The sequence below is a fragment of the Pipra filicauda genome, unplaced genomic scaffold (genome assembly GCF_003945595.2).
Source record: "Pipra filicauda isolate LSUMZ 115617 unplaced genomic scaffold, ASM394559v2 scaffold12_size5214236_pilon, whole genome shotgun sequence".
Taxonomy (NCBI): Eukaryota; Metazoa; Chordata; class Aves; order Passeriformes; family Pipridae; genus Pipra; species Pipra filicauda.
Window position 1 is genome coordinate 1,254,644 of NW_024103763.1, and position 27,929 is coordinate 1,282,572.

Genomic DNA, 27,929 nt, shown 5'->3' on the forward strand with positions numbered 1-27,929 from the left:
ACTTAGGTTGATTTAAGCCTGAAATCACCCCACTGAATAGGAGTACTTGTCTGCAAGAGGAATTTAGTGTGCTGTGAAAAAGGGTGTGAAGGTACAGAGGGCAAACTATGTTGCACCAGCTTTCTTCGTGGGTATCTGTGAAGCACAGCCTGATTCACATTCAAAGTGCAGTGAAATATCATCTGCAGAGACAAACACTGGATGAATTAACATGAAATAGCTAGGATGCTGTAAATTCATATCCCAGCTTGCTGCCAATGCAGGCAAGGTCTCAAGAACTCCACTTGTTCAAAAATAGTACATGGGAGATCAGAATATATCATATCGCAGGAATGCCCTTTCCAAAATGGTACCTGCAATAACATATGATATAATGAAGGTGCAATGAATTTTCCTAGCTGACAGTATTAAAAATAACAATGTACACTGCTCAACTCTAGGACTGCTTTCCACAGTAATGTCAACAAAGAAGCTGAGATAATTTCCCCCTGCTGACTTATTTTTTCCAGCTAGATCAGTGAGCTCATCAGCTCCCATCTTCTGACAAGCCAAGTGAAACTACTAATCCAGACTCCCTTTGTCACAGGAGTTGCAATCAACCAGTTGTTGACTGAATACCCAACCTGCCTCATGTGGCCTCTCCCAGCAGGCACAATTTCAACTTGGAACATATAGCAGGTTCAAAGTGCTACTGAATATGACAGGCAGAGCAAGAATATTTGCATCCAGCTGAAGCAAACATCTGGCTTCATACCCTGTTCTCACTAAAATAAAATAATGATCCTTCAGCATGCATACAGAATCAGCACCAAGCCTAATTTAGATAACACTTTTCACCGAGTGGGTAACAATTTACTGGCACGGGTTGAGCCGACCAGTTAAACCGTCATTACCATGCTGGTGCAGCAAACTGGGTGTTACTCTAAGTAATGTCCACCTTTGTGGTCCATAAGTGGTGCTGCAACACTACAGTTTTGCTGTGTGAATGTCAGACCTCAAAGAGGGTGCCTATCATTAGACATCCCACAGTGTGCAGACTTGTCTGTCCCAGACAGTTCTGCCAAGCTGAGAAAATGCACTGTGAATCCTACTTGCTTTTTCTACACTTGCTTAAGTGTTTCTGGGAGCCCAGTTCACAGTGTAGAGTCTATAGGACACTTAGAGAGTCCTACAGGACACTAACATCCTCTAAGGTACTCATCTGATCAGTTGTGTTTCCAGGCAGCAGTGTTCATCTCAGGAGAATTGCAGCAAGGGGACTGCAGGCTGTAGACAGTTGAGTAGTCTTAAATGCATCATCATTTGCAAAGTGATTGAAGTCCCAGCCACCCAAGCACAGCCTGACTTCATTTCATCCTTCCAAGCACAGGTTCAAAGGCCAAGTAAGCCTGAATGTTATGTGCAGGCATGGTACATGGATTAAGAAGAACACATGAAGAGCAATATGGGATGGGATGTAGTGGTATAAGCATTGGCTGTACATATTGCAATGTTTTATTTACCTCCTATCACACAGACCCTACATGTCTGTATTGTAACTGAATTACAGGTAGGACAACATACCTCAAAAATATGACAATACTATTGATTAGGTTCAGTATTTCCAATTATTGTTTGAAAGACGAATAAATTTTACACATAGGTACTAAGGTGTACTACAGCTGCAAGTATTAACATCTGACTTGGGATCTTCCCAAAAGAGAAACATACTGAAATTAAGTATGTCAGTCTGTTATGCATCTAGACGTGATACCATTAGAACAATCTCTGGTTTTGCTCTACATTTGAGTATTAGCCATTCACCCTCAAGCATCAGGCTGATCTCTTCAACCTGTTTACAACAGCACTGGCCATTCCAGTCAGAAAGCCCCAGGCACGCCCATGTATTCTTCAACTTACTACCAGCATCAAACACACAGTGAATTGGCACAGTCACACCAGATAAAAATCTGCCTCAGTCTCTGGAGGGAGTTGTGTTTTGTGCTGTATTCACTTGGCAACAAAATAAGAGAAACCAAAATGTTTATTAATATGCACTCAGTATCTGCTGTGTTTCACAGCTGTGGGTGGCTGTGCCCACAGAAGCGCACCGTTGAAGAGAAAGTGTCCCCGTGCAACACAGTGTATTGGCTGGTGCACGCAGAGAAGAAATCTTCAACTGGTGCTCAGTGCTTCACGCTGCGAGACCACAATGATATTTTCAGTCATAGATCCTGTAGAAAGACTCTCTGGGCCATTAAGCCCATGCTCAAATTGCTTAATGCACAGTCAGGAAAATGGGGTGTGTCTGGAAATCCAGCACAAGGTTAATGCCTCATTTAGGTCTTGTGTAGCACTCCCAAGCACAGCTCAAAAGGGGGCTAAGTTCCTCCTAAGACGTGTATGGATCTGCTACACCACAGTGATTTTGATCCCAGTCTTCTAGCAATGAATGTCTGCTATAATAGCCTACATTTTCTACATTTCTAAACTTAACTTTTGAAAATGCAGCACAGGATCAACTCTCTGTTCTCCTGTGAAAGTCTGTTTTGGTCAGGCATAGCCCTTTCTGCGTTATACTACAAAGTACACATTTGCACAAAGAAGGCACTGACGAAAAGAAACCACCCTCACATTCTAGGTCTCGCCCTAAATGGTCGGGACACAGTCAGTGATGCATGAGGTACATGATGCACCCCACCTATAAGCTCCCCAACACTATTTTTTTACGTGGCAAACAAGCAACAATGAGCCAATGTTTAGAAAATGGTACAAGTCACAAGCTAATTTTAAAAGCATGATCTACATATTACTATTGAAATGAAAATCATTCTATATATAAATCCCTAGCTTTGAAGAAATACATACACACATATGTTCCTGTAATTTCTACCTATATAAGGGGAAAAGAAACAAAACCAATGAGAAGTTTTTTAATTAAGTAGAATTAAGCCTCATTACTTATAGTCCTAGACTTCACCAAAATCCCTAATCAGCATTGGTGGTAACATAGTTCACCACTTTTTGTTTTTTGAGTATATGCATTTTTAAGCTATTCGTTATGAAAAAAATCTGACTACTTAATATTTTTTAAAGCATACCAAACTGTTTAAATTAACAGCTGCTTATAATAATGATTATATGTGTAATTCAGCAGTTATGTGGTTAATCCTGGACAGTCCCATTGATTTCAATAGAATAAAAAGTACTGATTTAGGCTTTGGGAAAATGCTGGATTTTTTTCTTGTATCACCCTTATTTACTATTGAACCAATGTAATATTTGCAATTTTCTTGTTACAGTGATAGCAAGAATGTCAGATAAACACATTTCAAAACCAGAAATGTATTTGAGAGAAAACCTGAGTGGTTCTTATATTTTCAGAAAGACAGATAAGCAAACTAAGTTTTGGTTCAAAATCTACTTTTATATATAAAGCGAATATTTAATTCCACTTAAGAATCAGCAAAGGCTTGTTTTGGCGTTTAAATAGCAGGCTGTCAGCTCTGTTTAAGTGTGTGACTTGCTTTCCTCTGTTTTCACAAAAGATATGGCAAAAGTTAAAAGTCATATTTCATTCAGTGCAACAGAAGGAGCTGAGCGTTAGTATAATTTGGTTTTAGCTGCTGGCATAGTTATGTCTGCATAGGACACTAATCTGCTGACTACCCAGACCTTGTGCAGGTCTGAACCGAAAGCATTTGAGCCAAACCTGCGCTGCATGTGCAACCCCATGCTTCTGGGGCAAACAGCAGGGGAGTGTCTGACTCTGGCTGGCCTTCAAAGGTCTCCTTGCCCCAAAGTCCCACACTCCTCCATCCTCTTTAACTCAGAACCATCAGAAAATTCTCCAGGAAGCACAGTGTGCTGTGTCTAAGCTGTTATTTGAAGAGACAGGGAGAAAGGCGCACGGAGGATGACAAGAAGAGGAGGGCAGGGATCTGCAGACGCTCACCACCACTGCTGGCATGGGGTGCAGACCCTGGGGTGTGTGGGGGTAGTGGGATGCACCAGGGATGCTGTACAGGAAGGAAGAGTCTGATGCCAGGATAGTAAAGGAATGACAGATATGGCTTGCAAGATGAATTCCTCCGTGATGTACCTCCAGCCTCTCTAGCCAAGGACGTGGTTAGATCTGGAGTTAGTATGTTAAGTACCAATGGGTTCATCTCACATATGACGTGCTATGACTCATATCAGCAGACAAAACTGCAAACTGATTTTCTTCATTTGAGTTTTTTGACAGATTTTATGCATGCTGTGTAAAAGAAGTATTTAAAAGTGAAAGCCTCCTGCAATCACCTGTGAAAGGTTAATGTTTACCAAGTTACAGACCAGCCAAGTGACATACAGAAAGCGACAGCTCCAGAACATGGAGTAAGACGCAGTGAAGTACATCCGGGACAAAATCATGTTTTAAATCTGCTTTAAATTTCTAAGCCCACAAGCGAAAATATCATTTGCTTCTAGGAGTGTTGTCCTAGTGGAATATGGGCCAGTGGAATGTGGATTTGTTTACCACACTTCAAATTCCCTTTTTCTTGTGAGAAAGCTGCAACAAAAACATCTCAGGCATACCCTTAAATTCTCCTGTTTAAGTGATGTTTGTCACTGCTCTTACTCACAATATATAGATAAGCCATATGTGAAACACAATGTTCAGAAAGTTGCAAAAATTCAGTTAAAGCACATTCAACCTACTATTAAAAAAAAAAAATTACAAATTTGGAACTCAGGCTTTCCACAAAATATCTAGACATATTCTAATTTCATTTAATCCACTTCTGGATTAAATAGTCCTCTGCCAGAGATTTCATGACCTGAAAATGGCTGGCCCCCTCTCTGTCACACATGCCTCTGGGCTACTGGCTATTTGGGGAATGCCATTTAGTTGAAACCCAAAACATGTACCATCTCTCTCACAGATAAACCTAAAATGAAAAGTATCATCAGTTCCTGTCCCAGGTCTTCATTGACAGGTCCTGTACACAAAGTATACCACAAACATATACATACAAAGGGAGAGATAGCAAAAGGATTTTTTTCTCTAACCTCTGAACTTCCAGTATATTCTTATATATGTGAAAGTTTCTTTTGAGGGACTTCACTACTTGAAGAAAATCAGGATGCCAGCGCCAAACTCTCAGTACCTGTGACTGTTTGGGACATCTCTGACAAAGCTCTCCATTAAACCATTGCATGCACTGACTTCTCTGCAGTTAAAAGAATGCAGACAGTAAAAGTGTAACAGCTCTCTGTTACTTTTTGCATAAATGATTTAAAATTGCTGTATCACCTGTTTTCATATGAAACAAGTGTATTTTGGAGCACCATCAGTTAAGGGGAAATGGTCATTCTTATTCAATGCCTGCACAGCACTTGGTTTCAGTATTTAGCTGTTCTCTGGACTGACTTTCTACAGATAGAACTCCTCTTTTCCAAAAAGCATTGCAAATTATCTGAGTCATTGTCAGTCTTATGAAGCCAAGAAGCATATGTGTGCAAGGATTTCACTGGGCTTTGTGGTGGTGAGGGGGGAACATGGACACATGTTGGCTGTGTGTCACATGTGGTCAATGCATTTGCACTGCTCAGGAAAGGGCTAGTACAAGTGTCTAAAGTACTCTGCCACCACTTGTATTTCAAGCTTATTTCCTTCCTATGCAATAGTGGTTTCATAGTGTTTGGGCTCCTCAAGGGGCTTGGGAAATCATTCTTCAGGAGAACTGGAATGAGGGAGACCAGCACGTGAAGGAGGTGATTAATCACCTCCCCTTTGGGCGGAAAACACTAACTTTGGTGAGAGGACTCACTGGCACATTGAGTGAAGGGTGGCCCAGGGGCTTCCTTCTGCTCTTCCGTGTGAGGCACAGAAATGCTGGGTGATGCTTGAAGGACTGCAGAAGATGCATAGCTGCTTACAGACATCAGGAAGAGACTGAGGGACTGAGGACAGAAAAAGGAGAGGAAAAAGGCGTGATGAGGACAGTGACATGCCTAGGATTCTGCTCGGGGTACATAAACCCAGATAATTTTATGCATTTCTTAGAAGAGGGATGAAAGGAACAAACCACAAAATGTTTTAGGACTGTAACTGAGCTCACAGGGTTGAACCGGGAAAGCTGAGCAGATGGAGTGACAAAAAACCAAGTGTACTTCCAGGGCACTCTCGGAGTGCTTTGGCAGTGTGAAAAAAGAAAAGGATGAGTGGTGGAAATCACTGGGAAATCTGAAACAGCTGACATACAACTGCAGGGTATAGTTGGGACCTATTTGAGAGCCAAGGAAGTTACTGAAGAATACAGGGGAAATGGTAGGAGCAATGGGCCTCACTGTGGCTGAGAAGAGAATCAGAGAGGAATTTAAAGGAAATCAAAACAAGATGGCAGAGGGGACCCACTGAGAGGAGAACACAGGAGAAAAGATGAAGGAAGCTTAAGGAGACCAAAAGATGCTGAGAGTTGTGCTGGCATCAGGAAGGAGATGCTGTGGCCTGGAGATGGGTGAGACCTGCTAGAGGAGGCTGCCAGAGATTGCAAAAGAGATGGATGAGATGGGAGAAAGGGACATGGGGGCAGCAAGCTGAGGGAACCAGCTGAGGGAGGATGTCCTTCTTCCCAGCATGAAAAGACAGCAGAGGGGCAGTTGGAGAGGAAGAGTGAGAAAGCTTAGCTTAGGGAATAAAAAAACAGGGAGACTCAGTAAGCTTCACATTTTTATTAACCGACAGCAGGAAAAATACTATTCAAAGTCAAACACTCGGGGATGTGTGCTACCTCTGTGTGTGGACTGAAGGGCACTGGGGAGACCTGGGGAGGGGCTAGTTTTCTCTCTTTGAGACTAACTGTATGTAACCAATGTTGACTCTTCAGCTTTACTGAATATAGCAAACATTTGGATGCTTGATAGGGAGGATAATGAATGCTTTTCAGTGTATATATTTGGCATTATGTTGCAATTCCCTACCAGCATGTTCTTCCAGAAAACTAAAGAAGAATCCAAGACATGTGCCTTGCTGGCACTGAAGTGCAGCTCCAATGGGTCGCCTGTGTTGGCGTGTGCTGGCCTGAGCACCCTCCTCCTCTCAGGGTTTTTGTGCCAGTTGTTAGCTGCCTGCTTGGTTTAACTGCCTGTTCCTTTCATGGTCTCTAACCTTCAGCAATCCTCTCACTTGCCCTCCTGTGCTTTTCACTCCATCATCAAACACACTGACCTCCCCTCTTTTTCTGCTTCCTAAATTTTTCCTTCTGACCTTCTTTCCCAGCTGTCTCTGACCTCACATCCCATCACCGCTACTCCAACTTTTTGCATCCGTAAAGCCCCTGTACAGGTATCCCAGCTCACTCCTCCACCAGCACTGCTCTCCCCCAGGCAAGCCACGTAGCAGGTGTGCGTCCAATAAATTTGTGTTTCTCAGAAACTATCAGAACTTCTCTGCATCTGTGAAGTGCTACTAGGAGCGCTGGTACCTCCAGGTACTTCACAAAGTGTTCTGCACCTCACCTGCTCCTGTGCTTCCTCCTGACAACAGCCCTGTAACAGTCTCCTTCTCCCCCTTGACGTTCCTCTACCTGTGACTGAACCTCAGGAGGACCCTGCCTGGGTCCTGCCTGACATTTCCACCTGCTCCTTCCCAGTCATCCCTCCCTGGACCTCTCTGTTGACTGCCTTCGCTTCCTCTCTTCCCAGAGAGGGCATGCTGCCAGGGTGGGACGTGATGGGAGGACGCAAGGAGGTGGCAAGAAGTTTTGCTGAGTTTCACACAGGGCTGGCTATCATTTCCTTTTACAGCATGCTACAAGCTCAAGCCACTCTCATAACTTCTACCTGGTTTTCCCCTGCCAGCATCGGAGGCTAAATATAAGCTCATGGAGCTGGCCCTGTGTCCCTGCCCATATCAGGCAGCGCCTGGCATTCCACTGCGATTTCAGAGAGCCGATGCTTTTCACGAACTTGGCAGCTGAAGAGAGCCACTTCTCCCTGAATAAGCTGTATTTGTTTCTGAAGGAATAGGAAACACATTGCTAGTTTTCTCTTCAGTGCAAAAGGCTATGCTGCAATTTTCTTTTGAGTGCCTATGTTCCACTCCACCTCCAGGGAAAAAAAAAGTCACGCCAAAAACTTGTTCAGACAGTGCTGCTTGTTGTTCAATGGTTTGTTTGGTAACACTGTGGTTTTTTTTCAGGAAACTGGTATTTTTAAAAAACTGGCAGTTATTAAACAGTGTTTAATGCGTAAGGGAAACTTATGATGAATATGTTAGCATCTGTGCCAGACCAAACATCTGTAGTTTTTAATGAAGCAGGCAACAGGAAATCAGAATTTTAATTCTGTTTTTCAGCTGACATTAATAATCTGCTATTTTAAATTCAACCAAGTTGTAGAATTTATTTTTTTGGTCCATAGGGTCAAAAATGAATAGCCCTAGGTCAACAAAGTATTCCTATTCATGAACTAGACATGTGAGTAAACTTGTCCTTAAATTACTTGTTTACACACTGATAAATGTAGATGGTAGTTTTAAAAAACCACGGAGGCATATACTAATTCAAAGTAAGTCCAGAAAAATGGTGGGAGCCTGCCAATTTTCCAGGTTTTAGGCTTCACTTTCATGTTAGAAATACCTGTATAAATCCAGAGCTGAGGACTAACAGTTCCTAGTTTGACTTGACAAAATATCCCCAGAGAAAACAGTGGCTGCAGCCAGCCTGCCCTCCTCTGCTACCTCGCTCCCGGCACAGCCCCTTGGTGGGGGCTCAGGTCAGTCCCAGGTATTGCCTCCTGCCTGGCTCTCACAGCTCAACCTCCAGTCACCAAAGGGGACCTTTACTCTTTTGGTGCCTACTGGGGAAGGAGGTCTCTGGCAACATCTTTCCTGGCTTCTAATTTTTTCCACTCAGTTAGCAACCAGTGAGGGGGACAAAGAAACCTGCCACAACATAAAAATCATCACAGTAGTGACATACTCAGACTATGTAGAGACACCTTTTGTGAGCTGGGTTACCTGCCTTAATTAAAAAGTAAAGTAAATTAGAATAAACTACCATGAAGGTGATTAAAACCAAAGCATGAAGTGTGTAAACTGTTATGTCATATTTAACAGGCAGGGTAGGCAAAACATATTCCTGACTACACTTACACAGCCTGAGCTTAAGACTGCAATTTGGTAAGTCATGGCTATTCAATAATTTTAAATTGTCCTGTTGATGCAAAAGTTAAGAATTCAACATCTACAGAGGCTGGTACCTTTCACTACAGCTTTTTTGTTCTTGGAAATGGCTGATGTAGAAGGGATGTCACAGAAAACAGGATGAAGGAAAGCACCTTGACTGGACGTTTTTGCAGACATAATGCCTATATTATTAGAATGGGCTTGTGACTGGACGAACTATTCAGAAAGTAATTACTGAAAATATGAAAAAGTCGATAATTGCAAAACATTGCTGACCAACTTCAGTTAATACATCTTGGAAGGGCAATGATAGTCTCCAGATAAACTCGGTGAGGAGGAGAAACGGTGTGAGATAAACAAGCTATAATTCAGCAAGGACAAGGGCAAACTTCTACATGTTGTTTGGAATAAATGACTGTGAAAACAGGGTAGAAAATGACATGAAGGATCTGTGAATTACCATGTGCCACCAACCAAATGCCAACCATTTCATACTGCTGAGAAAAAAAATGAACGTCATATGGCGATGTATGAACAGCGGTGCCACATGCAAGATGTGCAAAATCATCCTCCTACTCTACTTGCTGCTGAAAGCCTCAGCCTGAATCCTGTGCCTAGATTTAGGCCCCACACTCCACATGGAAGATGTGGAATGGCCAAAAGCAAGAAGATTGCTGGAAGTCTGGTTAGCACAGTCTGAGGAAACCTGGGATGAAATGGAAGAGGACTGGGCAAGTGAGAGTGGTCCCAAATTTGCAAAGAAAAAGAAAAGAAATTATTCTCCAGACGCAGTGGATAAATAAGGAGGACAGCTGAGTTGCAAAAGGGGAATTCAGGTTAGACATGATGCAAATGCTGTAGCGGTAGTGCAGTGAAACACAGGAGGAAGCAGTCACAGGAGAAGACAAAGTGCATGGAGAAAAGTATCTGTTATGAAAGATGTAATCTTGTCCTGTGTCAGAGGGCAGATGGTGTCTGGAGAGTGTCCCTCCACCTCCGCAATGCTGATGAAAAGTTAAAAATCCTCAGCTGCTATAAACTGGGAAAACTTCATTAATGATGTATGCCAGTAAAGGGGCCTTGCCTGAAATGTGTCCAGTGTAATCATTTTTTCTATCTAATTTTTGTTTTTAGCCCTGAGATTATGAGTAATAGATAGAGGGCTACATCGTTAGCCAGAAATCCTTTAGCTTTCTAAAGGTCAGTTAATCTATGATCTAATCTGATGGTCACTGAAACTAAATGGAAGCAGTTGAGCAGGCTATAATGGAGTGTGGTTAGTGTCTCTAGCCTTCAGTTACCTTGAGTTAAAATATCTTTTATAAGCGAAACAACATATAGGTATGAAATACATTTTGAAACGCATGACGAATCTTTCTGCTGTACTGCAGCAACAAAAAGAAGGCAACCCCGCCTTTCTAGCTATCTGCCAGTTTAAAACAGTTCTCATTAAAAACTCCAAAATGCCTTCAGTGCCTTCTGTTCACCTGTTGATATTCCCATCCCTTGGGAGATTTTATGCAGCTGGGGAAGCAAACAAGATTCACCTGAACTTGGCTGCTCTATCTTGACTTGTTTCACAGTGAGAGCTGAGATGCCCTTTTAAGAGTGGAATACTTCAACGAAGCAAGACCAAAAAAAAAAAAAAGAGAAAAAAAAAAAGGAAAAGAAAAGCAGAGCTGGCTATACAGCTCAGCACTTAAAGGAGTACTAAAATAGAAATGAGAAACTTTTCACAGTTATCTATAAGTCTCTGAGGATTTCAAGTCTCAGCACCGTCATTGTTAGTAAATTAAAGATCTGAAAAGCTGTCCCAGTGAGCAGATGCTTTGATCCCTAAACAAAGGTAATATTTCATATTTTTGAGTAATTTTCCCCATGTACTTTCATTTCATATGGCTGGACTTTAGACTGCTTTTCTGCTACTCTTGTAACATATCTGGAAATCCCCTCCCATCTAATGTTACACGTAAGATACACTGCTTGGTTTGAAGAACTGAATTTTATAATACATGCACAGGCATAAGAAACCAAAGACTCATGTCAGAGAAATACCCTTCTTTTGACTCTGATTTTCTCATGCTGCATTTTCTCTAGATTGCAATATAACTTAACTTTCATGGATGTCATCTGAAAATGAGAGTTCATGTAATGTAGCTGAATTCTCTCTGTCACTGAATATATTCTCTACATTAACTGGTAGTGTGATGCACTGAAGCATAGTCTTTAATTAAAGTGCAACAATACCACGGTGCAACAGTACTACAATACCTCCACGGCATAGGAACCTGGTGCTGGATATAAAAATAACTGTGTCATATCACTACACAACGTAACTAAGTCAGTGGAGACACTCTCACACTTGAAATCTGAAGTATTACTGAGCACTGATTTTCAGCTGGGGAAGCTGTGATGAAATCAATGCATGCATTATTCTCCACAAATGAATAATGGCATGAACAAGGACATATTAAACACCTACAGCGCACAGAGCTTTTCACACTGGTTATGAACCAAACACAAACAAAGAGGCTGTGAACTCTCCAGAGCTCTCATTTTGTCTCCCGTGAAGTCCTGCCTGTTTGGGTGCAATATGCAGCATCCCCACAAATGCCCTGGTCCCAACAGGAGAGGGCACTGACTTCAAGTCGGGAGCAAGATCACCCTTCTCTCCTCCTTTTCCTACCCTTGAAGAAAACAAAACAAACTGAAACCACTCCGTACTCCACAGTGAGTGAAGGTAATACCAAAGCCAGGGTGGTGAGGATGCCTCTGCTGACACAAGAGCCAGGGAGTAGCCAACACTGCTTCCCTCCATAACCCTCGGTCATGGGATGTGCTGGCACTGACACCCGTTCCTGACCAGGGGTGTCAAAGCTCTCTCCCTCAGGGCTGTGAAACCCTCCCTACGCTTGCTCAGCCAACACAGGGACTTCCGGAGAAAAGCAACCCAGAACCAACCACCACCCTTTTCCCACAGACAGGTGCCTGTGAAGCCAGGACAGCACCGCTCTGCTCTCTGAAGGAGCCAGCACTCTCTAAAGGCCCAATGTGGGCAGTCCCTCTGGTTTGCCAGCACAGCTGACACTGTCAGTGTTGCACGGGGACCCCTGCAAAGGTCTGCCTCTGAAACCAGAATCAAACATCCACAGAGAACAGCAGCTGTGCTCCCGCTCTGCACAAAGCATGGCATTCACATATCCTTGTTCCTTGCTACTGCACAGGCTTCACATCCTACGGCAGGGTGCTATGCCATACCGGAGCCTCTGGCGTGATTTTAACATCCCGACACTGTAAAAACAGTTTAGGAACAGAGGCAGTGTGGATTTGGCATGGGGCAGCGCTGCAGGGATGAGGCAACGGGAACCATGCAGTGATGCTTCTCTGCTTGCTGGGAAATGTCAGGTAGGCACAAACACACAAAAGAGAGAGAGGAGATAGGAGATAGTTACCTAACATGACGAAGGGAATTCCAAGGAAGGTGGAATTGTATTTCCCACCAGTGAGATTGATGATCCCAGCTGCAGTCAGGGTGGCAAGGGTCACAGTCAGCAATCCCAGCAGGCCAAGCCAGGGTTTGCTGCGGACACAATCCTGCATGGAGCAGCAGAGAATGGCCAAGGTGACCACAAGGACCAAGCTTGTGATCAGGTAGCGTTCTGACACCCTGCTCGTCTTCTGGAAATCCTCCTTCAGCGAAGAAGAAGTGAAAGGATACATTTTGACTTTCCTGTTGGATTTCTGGAAAAGTTCAACAGTGTCACAAAAAATGGATTCCCACTTCTCTGCCACCATGTCATTCAAGGAGTTGATTGCCTGCAAGTAGTAGGTGAGCTGAATGGCTTCTGCAGACTTCACCCGGTCCTTGCTGTGCACAGTAACCCCACCGAGCTGATGCCCGTTATACACTTCCCTGCCATCCTTTAAGTGAGTAATCGGATAAGTGATTGCAAAATTAGTTCGATTAGAAGAACGAGCAGCCTTTAATTCCTCCAGTACATGCACTATGTCGTCCACTATGCATGTCTTGTCATTGTTCAGGATACATATATGGGCAAACGTGTAATTGAAACCAGGTCTTTGAACTTGGATCCTGGTCACTGCAGAGTGCAACTACAAGGGAAAGAGAAATCACACACGTTATTCATCAGTTCATCTCACACAGCAGCAGCCAGAACAACAGCAGCTCCTCGCCGCCGTCCCTGTCCTATTTGATCTAAGCAACAACAACAACAAAAGTTCTGGTGATGGCGGTATTAACAGCACACTCATTGCAAAAAAAAGGAAACATGCATCAAAACAGAAGTATTATTCCCCCATGTCCTTTGCTGATAACTGTATTGTCTTGCTGTATTGTGAGTTGCATCTGTGCCATGTGCATCTGCTGTGTGGCCTCTCTAAATAAGCAAACTCAAAAGGTCCAGACCTCCACTTTCAAGTGATCTAGGCCAGAACAAAAGGGAAATCTACAGACCAACCGTGTCCAGGGACACTGTTGTGCTCAGGATTGCCCAATGATTCTCTCAAAAATGAACTTGAGGTACAGAAGGCAGAAGGGCAACATGACCAGGTGTGCCACCTGTGCAGGATGCGCCAGCAGCCTGGCAGTGTCAGGGCACTAGCACTCACTTAAAGCATGGGCTACAGCTGCATGCCCTACATATAGAGACTGTTGGCACAGCAGGAAAAAGATAGCTGTCAATAACTAACTTGCCCTCTTTTCCCCTCCCTCTTTCCCCCATCAAATCCTCGGTAAGTCTGAGAGCAGGAAGCAGTGACAGAGATGGACGCTGGTTTTCCCTTTCTCTTTCTGAGAGGTTCTGTAAATTAGCGAGGGTCTCCTAACCTCAGGGTCTACAGGTTATTGTTAGGTCTAGCAGCTTTTACTGCAGCCTCCTTTGTAAGTTGTTTTGCATGCTTCTGAAATTTGCCATGCCTGAGCTCTGACCCCAAAAGCATTCAGTTATTTTTGAGCATGAGAAAGACAGAAAAATCACCATTTCTTCTTGAAAAAATATAGAAAACTCTTGCAACCTTTTCTGAATCCATTTTAGTCAACATAGAAGATACAAGAAATCTAAACAACGGCAAGGGAATAGCCCTAACAGGCTGGGTTAGCAACGTTTTTAAAAAACAAAATATTGAGTTCACTAATGTTTGGAGCCTTAGCAAAGTACAAGCTGGTTTTTTGCAAACTTTTCTTGCAAAATGATAAGGCCTCACTCACCACGATTACCACTTAGCTCCTTCTGTGCCACCCCAGCTGTGCAGAGAGTTCCAAGACCTTCCATAAGGATGCTGCTGAGGCCAATACTAGAATACCCACCACAAGTCTGAGCAGACTTTCCCTGTGGCTGTGATGTCCTTCACGGTGGGTAGCCCCAGAGAAGGAGATCCAGGAAGGATGTCCCTCCACTCTTTTCTAGGTGGCACAGGGGGTAACCAACAACCCAAATGTCAGGGCCCCCTGCACACTCCTGTGCATCTGCTTTGTGCATGGTTTGGTGGGAGATGTGACCTCTCAAGGTGTGAGCAGGGACAATGCAGAGGGGCACACACCCCTTGTGCTGCCTGGGTGCAATGATCCCATGGACCTGGCTGCACAGCTGGTCACTTGGATGCCACATCTGATGCCCTGGGGGAAGCAAATCACGGGATCTGCTCTGAGGAACTGCATGGATTTATCCTCTGGTCCCTGTTACACCGGGGGAATTGATGCAGAGGTGCATTGCAAATGTGTGGTGGCAAAAGAGAAGGAGAAGCCCTCCTTCACCTGCAAAGTGGGGAGACCACAGCTCTTCCAGGGAGCTGAACAGCCAAATCAGAAGGACTCTCTTTTCCCTAAAGGGGGAAATAGTTATTTCGTGCCTTCAGATTTTGAGCAAGAGACCTGGCTACAGGGATTTTTTTTTTATCTACTTGCATGTGCTGTTTTCCACTGTAATCCAAAGAGGAGACTCTTCTGCCCAGTAAAGAGGCTGGAAACAGGTGATATTTAATGGAATTGGCTCCTTTCTGATGACAAACATTGTTTAAAAAATATAGAAGATTGCGTACATGAGAGCAGTAGAGCTTATACACTCCTCTGGTGGCAATGGACAAAATGGCTAATAATCATGGCTAAACTGTTGCATCTGTTGAAACTAAATAGTCATAGTGACTTTTGTGTGGTATTTGAGACCTATTTGTAGAAAAAAACCCAAACCATCATTTATATGGTACCATCAATCTGATTGTTTTGTGATTACATTGCACAATCTGTGATGGGTATAAATTGAATTATGTTGCCTCTGTTCCTCAGGATAATGTGACATCATAGAGGCAAAGATTACAACATTCCTATACTCTCAACCTTTTTGTCTAGCAGCTTGGGGGTGTATTTTTCCACATTTGAGTAGTTTTTATTTTTTTGACAGAAAAATAACAGTTCAATACTGACATTAGGAAGATAAGTTTGAGAAATGAACTAAACTAACAAATCTTTTTGCAGTACTGTGAGAAAATGATACCTGCCCATGGTGAGGAGCAAAATTTTCCATTGTGGTGGGAGAACAAATAACTGTCCGTGCAACAGATTAGGGTCTTCTGCACAACTTTCTTATAAAAAAAACCCCAAACAAATTAGAATATTTGAAGGAACGTGCCAAAGAAATGAACCTGTATGGATAATTCTTCCCATCTTTTGAGCTTGGGGTTGCAAAGCTCCACTTTGAAAGAGCTGTTATGGGATACAAATTCAAATGTACATCATTACAGCGTGAGGAGAATGCCCTGATTTACTGAGTCAAAGACAGATATCTGATTTTAATTTTTTTACAATGGGAGCTACTGTATGGTTTTCATTGACAACAGTTATAAAATCAGACGTCATATAAAGAAGCACAGCTGAGGGCAATGAGGAGGAATAGAAGGAATTTCCTGCCTTTATTAATTCACAATACAACTCCTTCAGAGAGGATCCATGGAGTGACACAGTGCAGAAAAAACTAAACTGACATGCAACTTTTATCAGTGTGTGTTGCTATTTACCCATTCTGTCTCTCTGCTGCATTTGTTTCCTTCTACATCTGAAGCACTTTCTTTTTAATATTTAGGTTATAAAATAACCTTATCTGTCACAGCTGTTACATCACCTTTAGTGAAAGGCTAGAAGCTAAATGTCATACTTAACATACTCCTTTCCTCTTGGCAATGATCCTTTCTGACTCAAGTGCCCGTTCTGCAGCAGTGGCCTGTGCTTTCTGCGAGACTGTGCCGGGCTGGACCGGGCACTGCTTGGGGGGAACCTGCCCATGGAACCTCCCAGCTATGGGGCTTCAGGGAGGAGAGGAAAGCAGGCAGACAGCTCTGTGTCCTGGCACACCCTGGCAGCTGAGCAGCCCCCAGAGCTGGCTGCCAACTTGTGCAGTTTAGAGCAGCTATGAGATATATCCTGAGCTTTGCCAGTGGTCACAACATTTGGTCTCCAATTGGCAGAAAACAGCCAAAGAGGAGAAAAACTTGCCTTTCCCTCCATCCCAACAAAGTATACTGAGAACTGCCCCAGAACAACCAAGGATTCTGCTCTGGGAAGCCTGACTTAGACTTTCATCCTCAAGACAAATACATCACTATATCTGCACTTTGCTTTTTCAGATCAGATCCTAGCAAAAACCCTCAGCCACCTCAGTGCAGGGCAGGGCAGGGCAGGGCATGCTGCAGCATGGCTGCAGGCTCTCTCTTCTCCCCCTTTACTTGCCTGTGACTGCCTGTGCACCACAGGGCTGCTGCCTCTTCCCTGCCGAGAACTGCAGTCCCACGGCACTCTCCTTTCTGCTGCCATGCTGGAAACTCAGCTGTGGCCACATAGATTTTTCCACTTGCATCCAGAGCCCACTCTCATAACCCTGGGTGACTGGCTTCCACAGAAAACAGAAGGTCCAAAAGCTTACAAGGGTACACACATCCTGCGAATTCAAGGGATTACACAGTCTGCAATTTGGCTTGCCTATGGTACACCAGGAGGTCCCCCAGGAAACTTCAGTCTGTTAACAGGGCATGCTAAACGCTGTTGTGTGATGGGGACAATATGATAATGCATAATGCATATTGCACTCCTCAGTGCAGAGGATTTTAATAGCAAGTAACCATACTCTGAACAAACTAGTTCTGGGACAAACGACTGACTAAGAGACTCTCATTTATTCAGCTGTTTTCTTATCCTTACTGATCCTATTAGGAGAAAGGGAAATTTAAAGGAATAATAAAAGCTGAATGAACGTTTTTTCTTGAAGGGAGACATACACTGCGTGCTCATCACTCACAACTTTTTCAGCTAGCTAGCAGTGCAAGGAACCAAAAAGCAGTTTACTGCTGAGATGCCAGAGCACTGCAGTATGAGAACTGCACAGTTCCCTTGCCATGGTGGCACACGGTCCCTGAAAGTGCTCAGGCACAAAATAGTAACTTCCACCTTTTCCTTTCATTGTCGTTTAAACAGTGACCATCACTTGCACTTCCCCTCTCTTCTGAAAATGGTGCCGTGTGTCCCGCACCATGCCAGAGATTTCTAGAACAACGTTTTCTCTTCTTCTAGCCTTTAGTCATTTGCACTTGGTAACATCTTGGTCTCTGTTTACTTTAAGCCCCAAGCTCACTCAGCTATTTATTTTAGAAAGCGAGGAAAGATGGCTTCAATTGGGAGACAAATCCCTTTTGGTAAATCCCTCCAGGTGAGGGCTGTGTTGGTCTCACCTCCACACCGAGCCACATTTAAGCCTGTGGCACAGCTGAGAGATGAGAGGTGGTGAAATCGCACTGCCCCACCAGCTGGCTCTGCCTGTGGGCATAGAAGATGCCACGAAGCGAAAGCTAAAATCCTTTCACTTATCCTGGGCTAAAACATTTTGCACCAGGGCCTCAGAGAGCAACGGCTAAAAATTCTTCAAGTTGTTTTTGTCTGCTGGTCCTCCAACCTCTGCCACCAGCACAGGAAGACAGGTGCCAGGAACCAGAGCCCCTCTGTAGGCTCAGTTTGGGTGCCTTGGGATGGCCAAGTCCCGCACTGGGCTCTGTGAGACAGCTCTCCACTGTACAGAGCTTTGCACAACTTCCAGCACTGGCATCAAAGCTGAACCTGAAGGCAAAGGGATTGTACTTGGAGATGTATGGTCAGGACAGAAAGAAAAGCTTGTTTTTATTCTTAGTTCCATGCAAAAGATGCAGGGAGATACAAGAAGGGGTAAGAAAAACCTGTAATCTCCTTGCTTTATTGAGAAATCCTTTCTTTAATTCAAAAGTGAGCAGCTATTACCAGAATTTTGTCAATTTAATCAGGTAACAAAAAAGTCTGCAGCCTCCCTGTGAAGGAAACAGATCCCATCCCAGCAGGGAGAGGTTAGAAACTGCTGATTCACCTGCAAAATGATCCAATCCCAGAAATCCTTTAAGCTCACATTACATAATCTCCTGCCCCAATCAAAGTTGCGGGCAAAGGGGATGAAGGACAAGGACCCAGCGATAGCCACTGGTGTCCCACAGGGGTCTCACCTCACTGGTGGCACAGCTTTGCTCCCAGGGAAACTCCGTGGTGACAGTGACAGCAGCATGCAACGGGACCCTTCAATATTTGCCAAGGTCCTACACCCAGCTCATGAAAAGACATTCTGACTGTCTTGGAAGCTGCCATCATTTTTATTATTAGGGATGTGTACAACTACCTCCTGCTTATCATATATACCTCGAAAACATATTTGGTTTTGCTGCTGAGCAACATGTGATGTTTATAGGGGACACCACTCACTGTAAGGACTCGATTATACTTTGCTACTTGACATACAGTTGATGAATAATCAAAAAGACAAAACTAGCTAGATATATGGATGTCCTCCTGTACTGCCAATGATCTGGCACATAAACATGTTTTACTCACAGGAGTATGATCTTTGCAATGCCCTATTACTTTGCTGTTACTGTTATTATATGACTCTGTTCAGTCTTTCAGTCGGTATCTGATGGTTCAAATTAAATATTAGCTTTGCTCATCAGTGTTGCTACTCTTTAAATTTTTTTACTGTCATTTTCACCAAGTCTATTTTTTTCTCTGACTCTTGGAGTCTGAAGTATTGTGATTTTTTTTTATCTCAGCTTTCATTAAAAAAAAGAAATTTAAAGAATGTTTGATCTCATGGTTATGGAGGAAAGCCTGAGAAGGCTTTGAACTCATTATCTATTACTGCTTAAAATCTCATCACTGTTTTGGGTTCAAGACTGAAAAACTAGAAAGCAGGATGAAGACAGTAATTTTAAATATATGCTTCATTTTTATGTGAAGCTGGTTTACTCTTTTAGTTATTTTTACAGGTAACTTGTGCCAAGGAAAATGAAGAGAAGAAAAAGCCTTTAATGGATAGCTATAAATTTCTCCACTTTTTCTATGATCTCAGTAATCTCTGGCATGTCATATCTTTGCAGTGTACTTTTTTTATTCACGTTAAGAGATGGCCTCAGATAAAACATAAAAAGGTTATGAGAGGGGAAAAGACTTGCACAGCTTCCAGCTTAATTCACGACAGAAAACACTCTGGGATCTGCAGACATGGGCAAAATGAAACTTTCAGGAGCACATTTTCATCAGAAGGTGCAGGAAGGGAAGGCAAGAGAGCCCCAGATGAGGGCTGTGCCCTGCTGACCATGGGTCCAGGGCAGGGATTCAAAGGAGGCTGGTGGGCAGTGGCCTCCTGGACCATGCCAGTCTAGCCAAGGGACGAAGAGCGTGCACACAGCCGACAGAAGAAGCCAATGGATCCTAATGGCTCAGGATAAACATTAGAAGTCACAGCTGGAGAGCATGCAGTGAGGATGGTTATGAGTAGCTGGGCTCTTTTTCTATCAGTTCTACAATCAGGTTTCCTGAAGAGATGCTAAGATACTAATTATGTACGGTATTTATTTTTGTAACTAATTTTTTTCAGCTGTCCAAAACACAGTGAATTATACTTTCTCCAAACAATTTTCATAAAAATAAAATCTAAAAATTGTTCAAACTACAAGTCATCAACTGAGGGACAACTATTAGTGCTCAAAGTGGCAGATGTGCGTGCATTTACATTTCCATCTGTCTTCTTGGTAGCTACAGAAAATCGCTAGATATCATTTTTCTTTTCTAATCTGAAGTGGAGAAGCTTTTCTAATCAATACCATCCTAATTCTGACAATCACCCTTGTAAATCTGCCTGAATTTGTTCCACCGAGAGAAGTCCACTCTGGTTTTTGGGCTTACTGCTGCTGGAGGACAGGATGCCTGGGCAGCAGAAACTCCTCTGCATAGCCTGGTGTGCAGCTGTGAGATTGCTTTTTCATGATGGGGAAAAAAAGAATAAAACTTTGCTCCTATGTCTGATCTTGCATCAGTTCAACCACCAGTGGCTTTCTCTATTCACCTGTGATCTCTCCATAAACACCCTTCCACCTTTATACTACTTCTCAGAGGGCTGGAGACACGGTGCAGGCTCTTGCCAAGGGCTCCTCCAGCAGAAGCCTGAGGAATAGTCCCTTCTGCGCTGCAGGGAAACCTCAATATCTGCAAGTTCACAGCTCGTCGCATTAATTAACAACTTGGCTCCTCCTTCTCTCTTCCAACAGGAGAGCAGGGGTTTTCCTGCTGTAAACTCCAACTTAAAGGCAAGGCCTTGTCACTGCTTTTGGGAAGCCCAGATGTGTCAGTGGGGATTGCTGGCAGCTCTCCTGGAGCCTTGTGGCACTGCCCGGGGTGCTGGTGGCCTGGCCTCAAAGGCTGTGATGCACAGACATTCCTGGCCTCTCACACCTGCCCTGCCCACCTGCTGTGCTCTCCCAGAGGGGTGATGCCCCATCACATACACACGTCTGGCCATGCAGTGAAAAATCCTGTCCCCCATGTGATCTGTTTGTCACAGGGGAGACGAGGTTTGACCTTCCAAAGGCAGGAAAGGTGAGGCAACATGGACTGCTGGGGCATTCCTAGCACAGGCTGCCTGGCTGGCCGCAGCACAGGGTTGTAGGGCACATCACAGCACAGACTGAAGCAGGAGGGAGGGCAGAGGGCCCCTATCCTGGCCGGTGCTACTGGAGCAGGGCATGGGGGTAGTGGGGACCAGTGGGATGTGGCCGTCCTCCCAGGCACAGGCAACTTTAGGACTTCTGCTCTAGCCATGGACCAGCACCTGCAGGAGAGACCAAACCCTCTTGCCTGCAGGAATCACACGGAGGAGTTCCTGCTGCTGACATCTGGAGCTCAGGGGGGTTTCTGTACACACTTGCACACTTGCAATATGCTATTTATCTTCCCTCTTCCTCAGCTGTGCCCAGATCTTACCTGCATATCTTAATTCTCATCTGTTTTCGCATAAGATACATTTTAGCCCTGCAGCATTGTGCTGCTATGACAACAGGCTTGCACTTCTACTGCTTTCACACCCTTGTTTTTCTTGTATTAGGACTCTTCCCCTCATCTCACAGCCTTGCTCTAAAGACATGACTTCATCCTTTATATTTGTCAGCAGAATGCACTATTTGTTCTACAGACTGTTTCCCTGGAAGTGTTTTTAGTGCCTGAGAGAAGGTGAAGACCTACTACATCCATTGCCAGATCCACAGCTGAGTGCTTGTGTCCAGGCATTCAGAAGTAGTCAAAGTTTTAAAATAAAGGGTACCTCGTGCTAGTCAGGGTCAAAACAGACCCAGATTTTGGTTCCACTAAACCACCACAATCAACTTCCACCGACTTTGAAAATAATGGTTTAAGCATGCCATGTCTGTACAGCAAAGTATTTGGAAATACCACAGACATAAAACATAAACATGTTATTTCTAAAGGTGGTTGTTTCCTCCAGGAGTTTCCTCACACATACAAAGTAAGTGAGGAAATCTGTGAAGACCGCAGACAGAGCGTGCTGGTGCACACATGAACAGGAACAGAATAATTAAGGAGCAGAGAGAGGAAATAAAACCCCAAAAAGTATGAGGTCTGCAAGATTTTGAAGTTAAACTGTTTTGTTCTGCAGTAATCAGAAGTTCTGAAGCTCTTAAATAAACGTGCCTTTAGATGGAAATACCTAATTTTACTTTGTTTGCATGTTCAAATAGATATTTAATCAGTTATCTATGTCAATTAACGGCCAGTTCATATGAGGAGAGCGATGTATAAGCACTTCTAAAAAACTGTAGTTAGTAGAGATTTCTTTAAAGAAGAAAACCTCTTATCTACAGATTTTCATAGAGGCAAACTGCAAACACGATCGCCTTCAGTAAGGAGTAAGGCATGTCACATTTCAATCCTTTTCATCTTTATGTCTTGACATCTTAAGTGGACTTTTTGCCAAAAAAACATTAGTACTGTGTTATTGTTATAAACACAGTAATGTAAGTGGAAAAGAAGATATTTTTCTGGGGGAAAAAAGGAAACCTTATTTTTTTTTTAAAAAGTCTTCAGTAGTATAATGTAGTTAACTCACTGTAAGCATAGAGGAACAAACAGGTTCAAAAGGATGGCTCTCGAATCCTGGCTAAATTAGACCATATTTTCTGAGGTTCAAATATCTGTCTAGGTCTGTATTTCCAGTGAGTCTGTATGACTTCAACCTAAAAAGTTTCTAGCTGCAAGTGGAAATACCACTATGAAATGGTAGGGGGCTGTTTTAACACCATTCTTAGGTGGGATTCTAGGCTTAGTCGATCTCTACAGACTTTACATAATCATCTGAACTTCTGCATGATTGTCCACACCAAATATCCCAATTATTTTTGGTTCTCCAAGCTGTTATTGGAAATACAGGGGTAAAAGCACACTTTCTTCAGTTCAGTGTTTTTACTTCCTATCTCTCTCTCTCTCTCTCAAAAGAGTGAAATCTTGAGGAGGAAAGGTCCTGCGCACCGACAGCACAAGAGGCCAGTTCCCTGTGCTCAGCTATAGAGCAGGTACTGCAGCGAGTAAAATTTCATTATTGTCCTCCCACAGTATATCAGTCTCAGGATGCATCTCTTCCATATCTGAGATTCTACCAAGGCTTTTTATTGGATCACGTATTCAAGACCAGAGACTGAGGATATGTTTAGATTTCTCCCTCTCTTCTGCAAATGACTGTGCCAGCTGGAAACGCTACATTGGGATGGTACGCTTAGAATGGTTCAAGCATTTATGAGAGCTATCAGAACTATGGATAGAGATTTACACAAAAATATTAAATAAAAGAGGACTTGGCCTCATCTCCAAATCAAAACTATTATATAAGGCAGCCACACGCCTCCCTGCTAACGAGCAGTAGACACCTTGTGTGAAGTAGCTTGTACGTTCAGCAAGACCCGCCGCTGTCATGTGAGCAGCCAGTGTGGCCCTGGCAGATGTGTGCTGTCAGGGGGGAGTCCTGTGGTAGCTCCTACTCCGGGAGCACTGCTTGAGACCTGGGATTGAGACAGTGGTGAGGCTGAGCCATTTCCAGAATCTCTTTCCAGCCAGCCAACAAGGCATTGTGCAGTTGCAGTAACGGCGAGTTTCTCAGTTCTGATAAATGTGCCCATGAGGAATTGCACTAAGCTAACCAGAGTGTTTTAGAGATGTCACCACAGAACTTATTTCATTGACTAATTAATTGATTAGGATATTAGAATAATTAACCAGCTATGTTTCAATTTCAACTGCTCAGACCCCCAAACTTTGTATCTCTTTACTTAAGGGGACAAAAATGAAAGCCGACTTCTTCCTCTGCCTGAATCAGGGGAAGTCTCCTTCCCTTGCCACATGACTAGGGCAGCTGTAGCTGCTCAGGGCTCATTCTCTTCCCTCCTTGGCAGATGAAGTGGGATATGGCAGGTAAGGAAACCAAGAAGAGGTGCGGCAAGAGCAGCCAGCATCTGCCTGGGGCAACCGTTCTCCTGTGTCTCCCATCCCATCCTCCTGCTTGTGGGTGGAGATGCACCAACAGCCATGCAGGAGGAGCTAGCATCCAACCTGACAGTTATTCTAAAACAAAACCTCTCCCTTGGGGAGATCGTCCTCCAGAAAAAGAAACATAAGCAAATGGTGCCGTTTAGGTTCTCTGTCCTGATTGTGCCCACAAGGCACAATTTTCAGAAATGTGAGTGGGGTTACCTACGGTTTCATCCAGGACACTTATTTCCAAGCAATGTATTTTGAGTTGGTTGGCTCTGGACCGGGGCTGGGGCTGCCTTTGCTCCCTTCTCCCATTCATGCAATTGCATAATATAAGAAAACTTTGATGGCCACCTTTTCCTTTCTCCTTCTCTTCGTGGGCCCTGTTAACACAAAATGATTTAGCCCTGTATCACAACAGATGTTACAATATTGGGAGCTAGAAGCCCTCCCTTGTGTTTTGCTGTTCTTTGACCCACAGAGCTATCCACAAGGTTGGATAGGCAGCTGCCTGAGTGTGTCTCTGCCCACAAACAGAAAAATAATCAGGACAAAGAATATAATCTATTCTACACAAGGCATATTGGAATTAACTAGATAAGTAAAGAGTTGGAAATAATGCATCAAATATGCCTGACAATGTCTAAACAGTCAAATGGTAATGGAGTTCATTATCTCAATAAATGAAAAATAATCATTCTGTTGGCCAATTCTGTCCATTAAAAATGAGGTTGTATTAAATACTGACAGAACTTTCTAAGTTATACCTCTTTCGCTGACGTGATAAATCTTATGCAGAAGTTTGCTTGCGGAAAGATTCTGAGTACCATTTATTTGTGTGTCACTGTGCTATTGACAAAACTACAGATCCCTAGAGAAGGCAGTACAGAGAAAAAAATCCATTATCATTATTATCCTATGACTGAGTAAATGTGCACATACTGGATGCGACTGCAATTCATGGTACAAGAAAATGAAGGAATGAAAATTGTCTCTCTGGAGTTTTCTCATTGGCCAGTAACATTCTTGTTACTGTACTTAGTGAGTTGACACATTAAATCTGTTTGCTCGTTACTGTTGGGTAATATGTCAAAAGGAAAACATAAAACACTGAGTGGCTTTGTACTATAGTTCTGTATGTGCCTACAGTCGAAATAAAATATAAATAAATCCACTGTAACAGTTATTTCCTTGTTTAGTAAAGAGGGAGGTCTGACCGAAGTCTTTTACAATAGGTGTTTGCATCTGTTTTCTCATTTTAGAAGAGAGACTCCCTGAAGCAATTAAAAAGAATTAACATTGGCTTTTATATGGGCTGACAGTTTGACGTTCAGAACAGAAGAAAAAGAAAAAAAAAAGCAATGCTGAGTCTCTTGGGTTTCCTCAAGGCAACAGCAAAAACGTGCAGGATAGAACTAGCCACACCTCTGGTTATTTCCAAATGTTCCTTTCTTTTTTCCTGGGTGAACTTGACTCTCTCAGCACACAGTTTTTGCATCTATCCTCCCAGGTTTCCGACATGTTATGACACATAGTCGGGTGAGATGTCCTGTTAGATTGTAACTCGCACGCTCCGTGCTGCTCAAGTGACAGGGAAAGATGCTGCCCGCTCTAACTTGAACCGGCAGCACAGGCTGCACCATGCCTGCAATCTACGGCAGGGCTAGATTTTCTCTTCGTCTATGAAACCAGCATTTTCTGTGATGGTGGGGTGGGAATGAAGGGGGAAAAACCACTACCCGCTAAAAATAATCTGTTGAGTTATGTCATTTGCCTTCATGAGCAGTAAGAAGAAGGTTTTATGCTACCCCTCTCTGTGGAGAAGTGCAGCCCAGACACAGCAGCAGCCCCCAAAACCATTCTCGGCAGCCTGGCAGATTGGTACCTAACTGCTTTTGAAGTTTGAGTCTATCAAAACCCGAGACGCCGTAACTCGGGAGCACGACTGCCGCGCGAGTATAGAGACACAGAAAAATTACTTAAGCAAGCAGACTGCCCTTCTCGCTCACCCAAAGCAAGTAAAAGCAAAACAGGGAAAACAGGAAAGGAAAGGAAAAAAAAAGGGGAAGAGAGCGGATCCCGCGGCGCTGGCAGTGAGTGCGATGCCGGCTCCCCGCGCCGGGCTGGCGTCCCAACTGTTGCAGGGAGGTGACCGGGGAGCTGCGGTGGCAGCGGCGGCAGAGCCCGGCGTGCGCGGGTGGGTCCGTGCCGGCGGGCAGGTGCGGGGAGCGGGGCGGGACGCGGGGCGGTGATGGCCGGGGGACCCGCCGCGGTTACCTTGAGGATGAGATCGGTGTGGTGCTGGTCCAGCATGTTGGCCTTGCGAAAGGAGGTGATGATCACCCGGCCGTACCTCCCCGGCGTCTGCAGGTCGGAGTAGAGCCGGTGCTTGGAGCGGTTCACCGGGAAGAGGCTGTCCACCAGGTTCCTCTCGATCTTGGCCAGGCTGTGCGTGGGAGCCAGGAGGTGCTCCACGTTCTCCTCCACCTGGTAGCGGCTGAAGCTGGCGCCCAGAAGGATGGAGATAAGCACAGGCGCCGAGGCGAAGAACACCGGGTGGCTGGCGACGAAGTGGCCGAGCCGGGAGAAGGACGTCCCCAGCCCCCTGTGCAAGACCTGCCGCAACATCCTAGTGCGGAGGGCGCGCAGGAGGGCGAGCGCCGCGCCGGGGCCCCCGCAGCTCCCCCACGGCCCCCGCAAGACCATGGGGCAGCCCCACCGGGCGCCGCCTCCCCGCCGGCCGCGGCTGCGGGGGGCCGGGGGCCGCCGCCGCGCGTGTGCGTGTGTGTGCGGTGTGTGCGCGCCCGCCCGGCTGCGTGCGCGGGGCGGCTCGGGCGCCCGTCCTCCCGCAACGCCGCCGTGCCCGAGAGGAGTTTCCCAGCCCCTCGATGCCTCACTTCCCAACCCGCCGCCCCTCGCCGCGGAGCGGCGGCGCGGACCGCCCGCGGGGGGGGCAGGGGGGCAGCCCCGCCGCCGCCCCGCCGCGGGAAGGGGAAGGGGCAAGCGCCGCTCCCCGCCCCCGCCGCGGAGTTCGCGCGGGAGCGGGGCTGCCCGCAGACTGCTGACTAATCCCCCGGCCGCGGCAGGCGAAGCGAGGCGGGGCGGGCGCGGAAAGCCCTCGGCGGCGCCCCTGCCGCCGCCGCCCTCCGCCCAGGGGCGCGGGGCCACGCCGGGCGGCGCCTCGCACGGGGCGGCGGGCGCAGCGCGGCGCCTCCCGCCGGGGCCGCCCCGCCGGCCGCGCTCGGGACGCCGCGGCGCGCCCCGCCCCGCCCGGCCCCGCCCGCCGCCGCCGGCGGCAGTCGCCGGCCCCGGGACCGCGGGGTAGCGCAGCCCGGCCGCGGCACGGACGGGCGGGAGGGCGCTGGGGCGCGGAACGACCGCCCCCCGTGCAGGGGGAGTTGGGTGTGTTTCTTGGGGGGGCTTTCGCGCGGGGACCCGCCGCCACAAACGTCCAGGCACTTCCCGCGGCGGCGGGGCCGGGCTGCGCCCCGGGGTGCCCGACGGCAGCGCCCCGCGGTGCGGCCGCACAGGTGCCGCGGCGGCGGGGCCAGCGCAGCCCGGCACTGCCCGCGCGCCCGAGTGGGCATGTGCGGCGCTCGCACATGCCCATTAGGGAGGCCGGTGCCGCCGGCGGGGCTGTCCCTGCCCGGATCGCGGTCCGTGCCCGCCCGGCATCGCCCCCGGAGCCGCCCCGGCACTGCCCCGGTTCTGCCCCGCGCGGGGAGCCCCGCACCTGCCGGCACCGCGCCGTGCCGGGGGAGCGCTGTCGCTCCCCTCACCCTGAACCGGCATCCCCGGCGCTGCCCACCTGTGTGTAGGTACAGCCCGTCCCCGCCGGATGCGATCCAGGGGTACGGCCTCGTTTTTAAACGCAAGTTGCATTTAAGTAGC

General features: G+C 45.8%; 1 protein-coding gene across 1 annotated transcript in view; it reads right to left on the reverse strand.

Annotated features, from left to right (window-relative positions):
* PTCHD1 (patched domain containing 1) overlaps positions 1-27,044 on the reverse strand; it is a 46,333-nt gene extending 19,289 nt beyond the window's left edge. Inside the window, exons 1-2 of the mRNA XM_027731122.2 lie at positions 26,316-27,044; positions 12,604-13,264 (exon numbers count right to left, since the gene is read on the reverse strand). Of these exons, the coding sequence (XP_027586923.1) occupies positions 12,604-13,264; positions 26,316-26,744 (1,090 nt within the window). The 5' untranslated portion in view covers positions 26,745-27,044. The remainder of the gene's footprint in view (positions 1-12,603; positions 13,265-26,315) is intronic.
* Between the last annotated feature and the right edge of the window lie 885 nt (positions 27,045-27,929).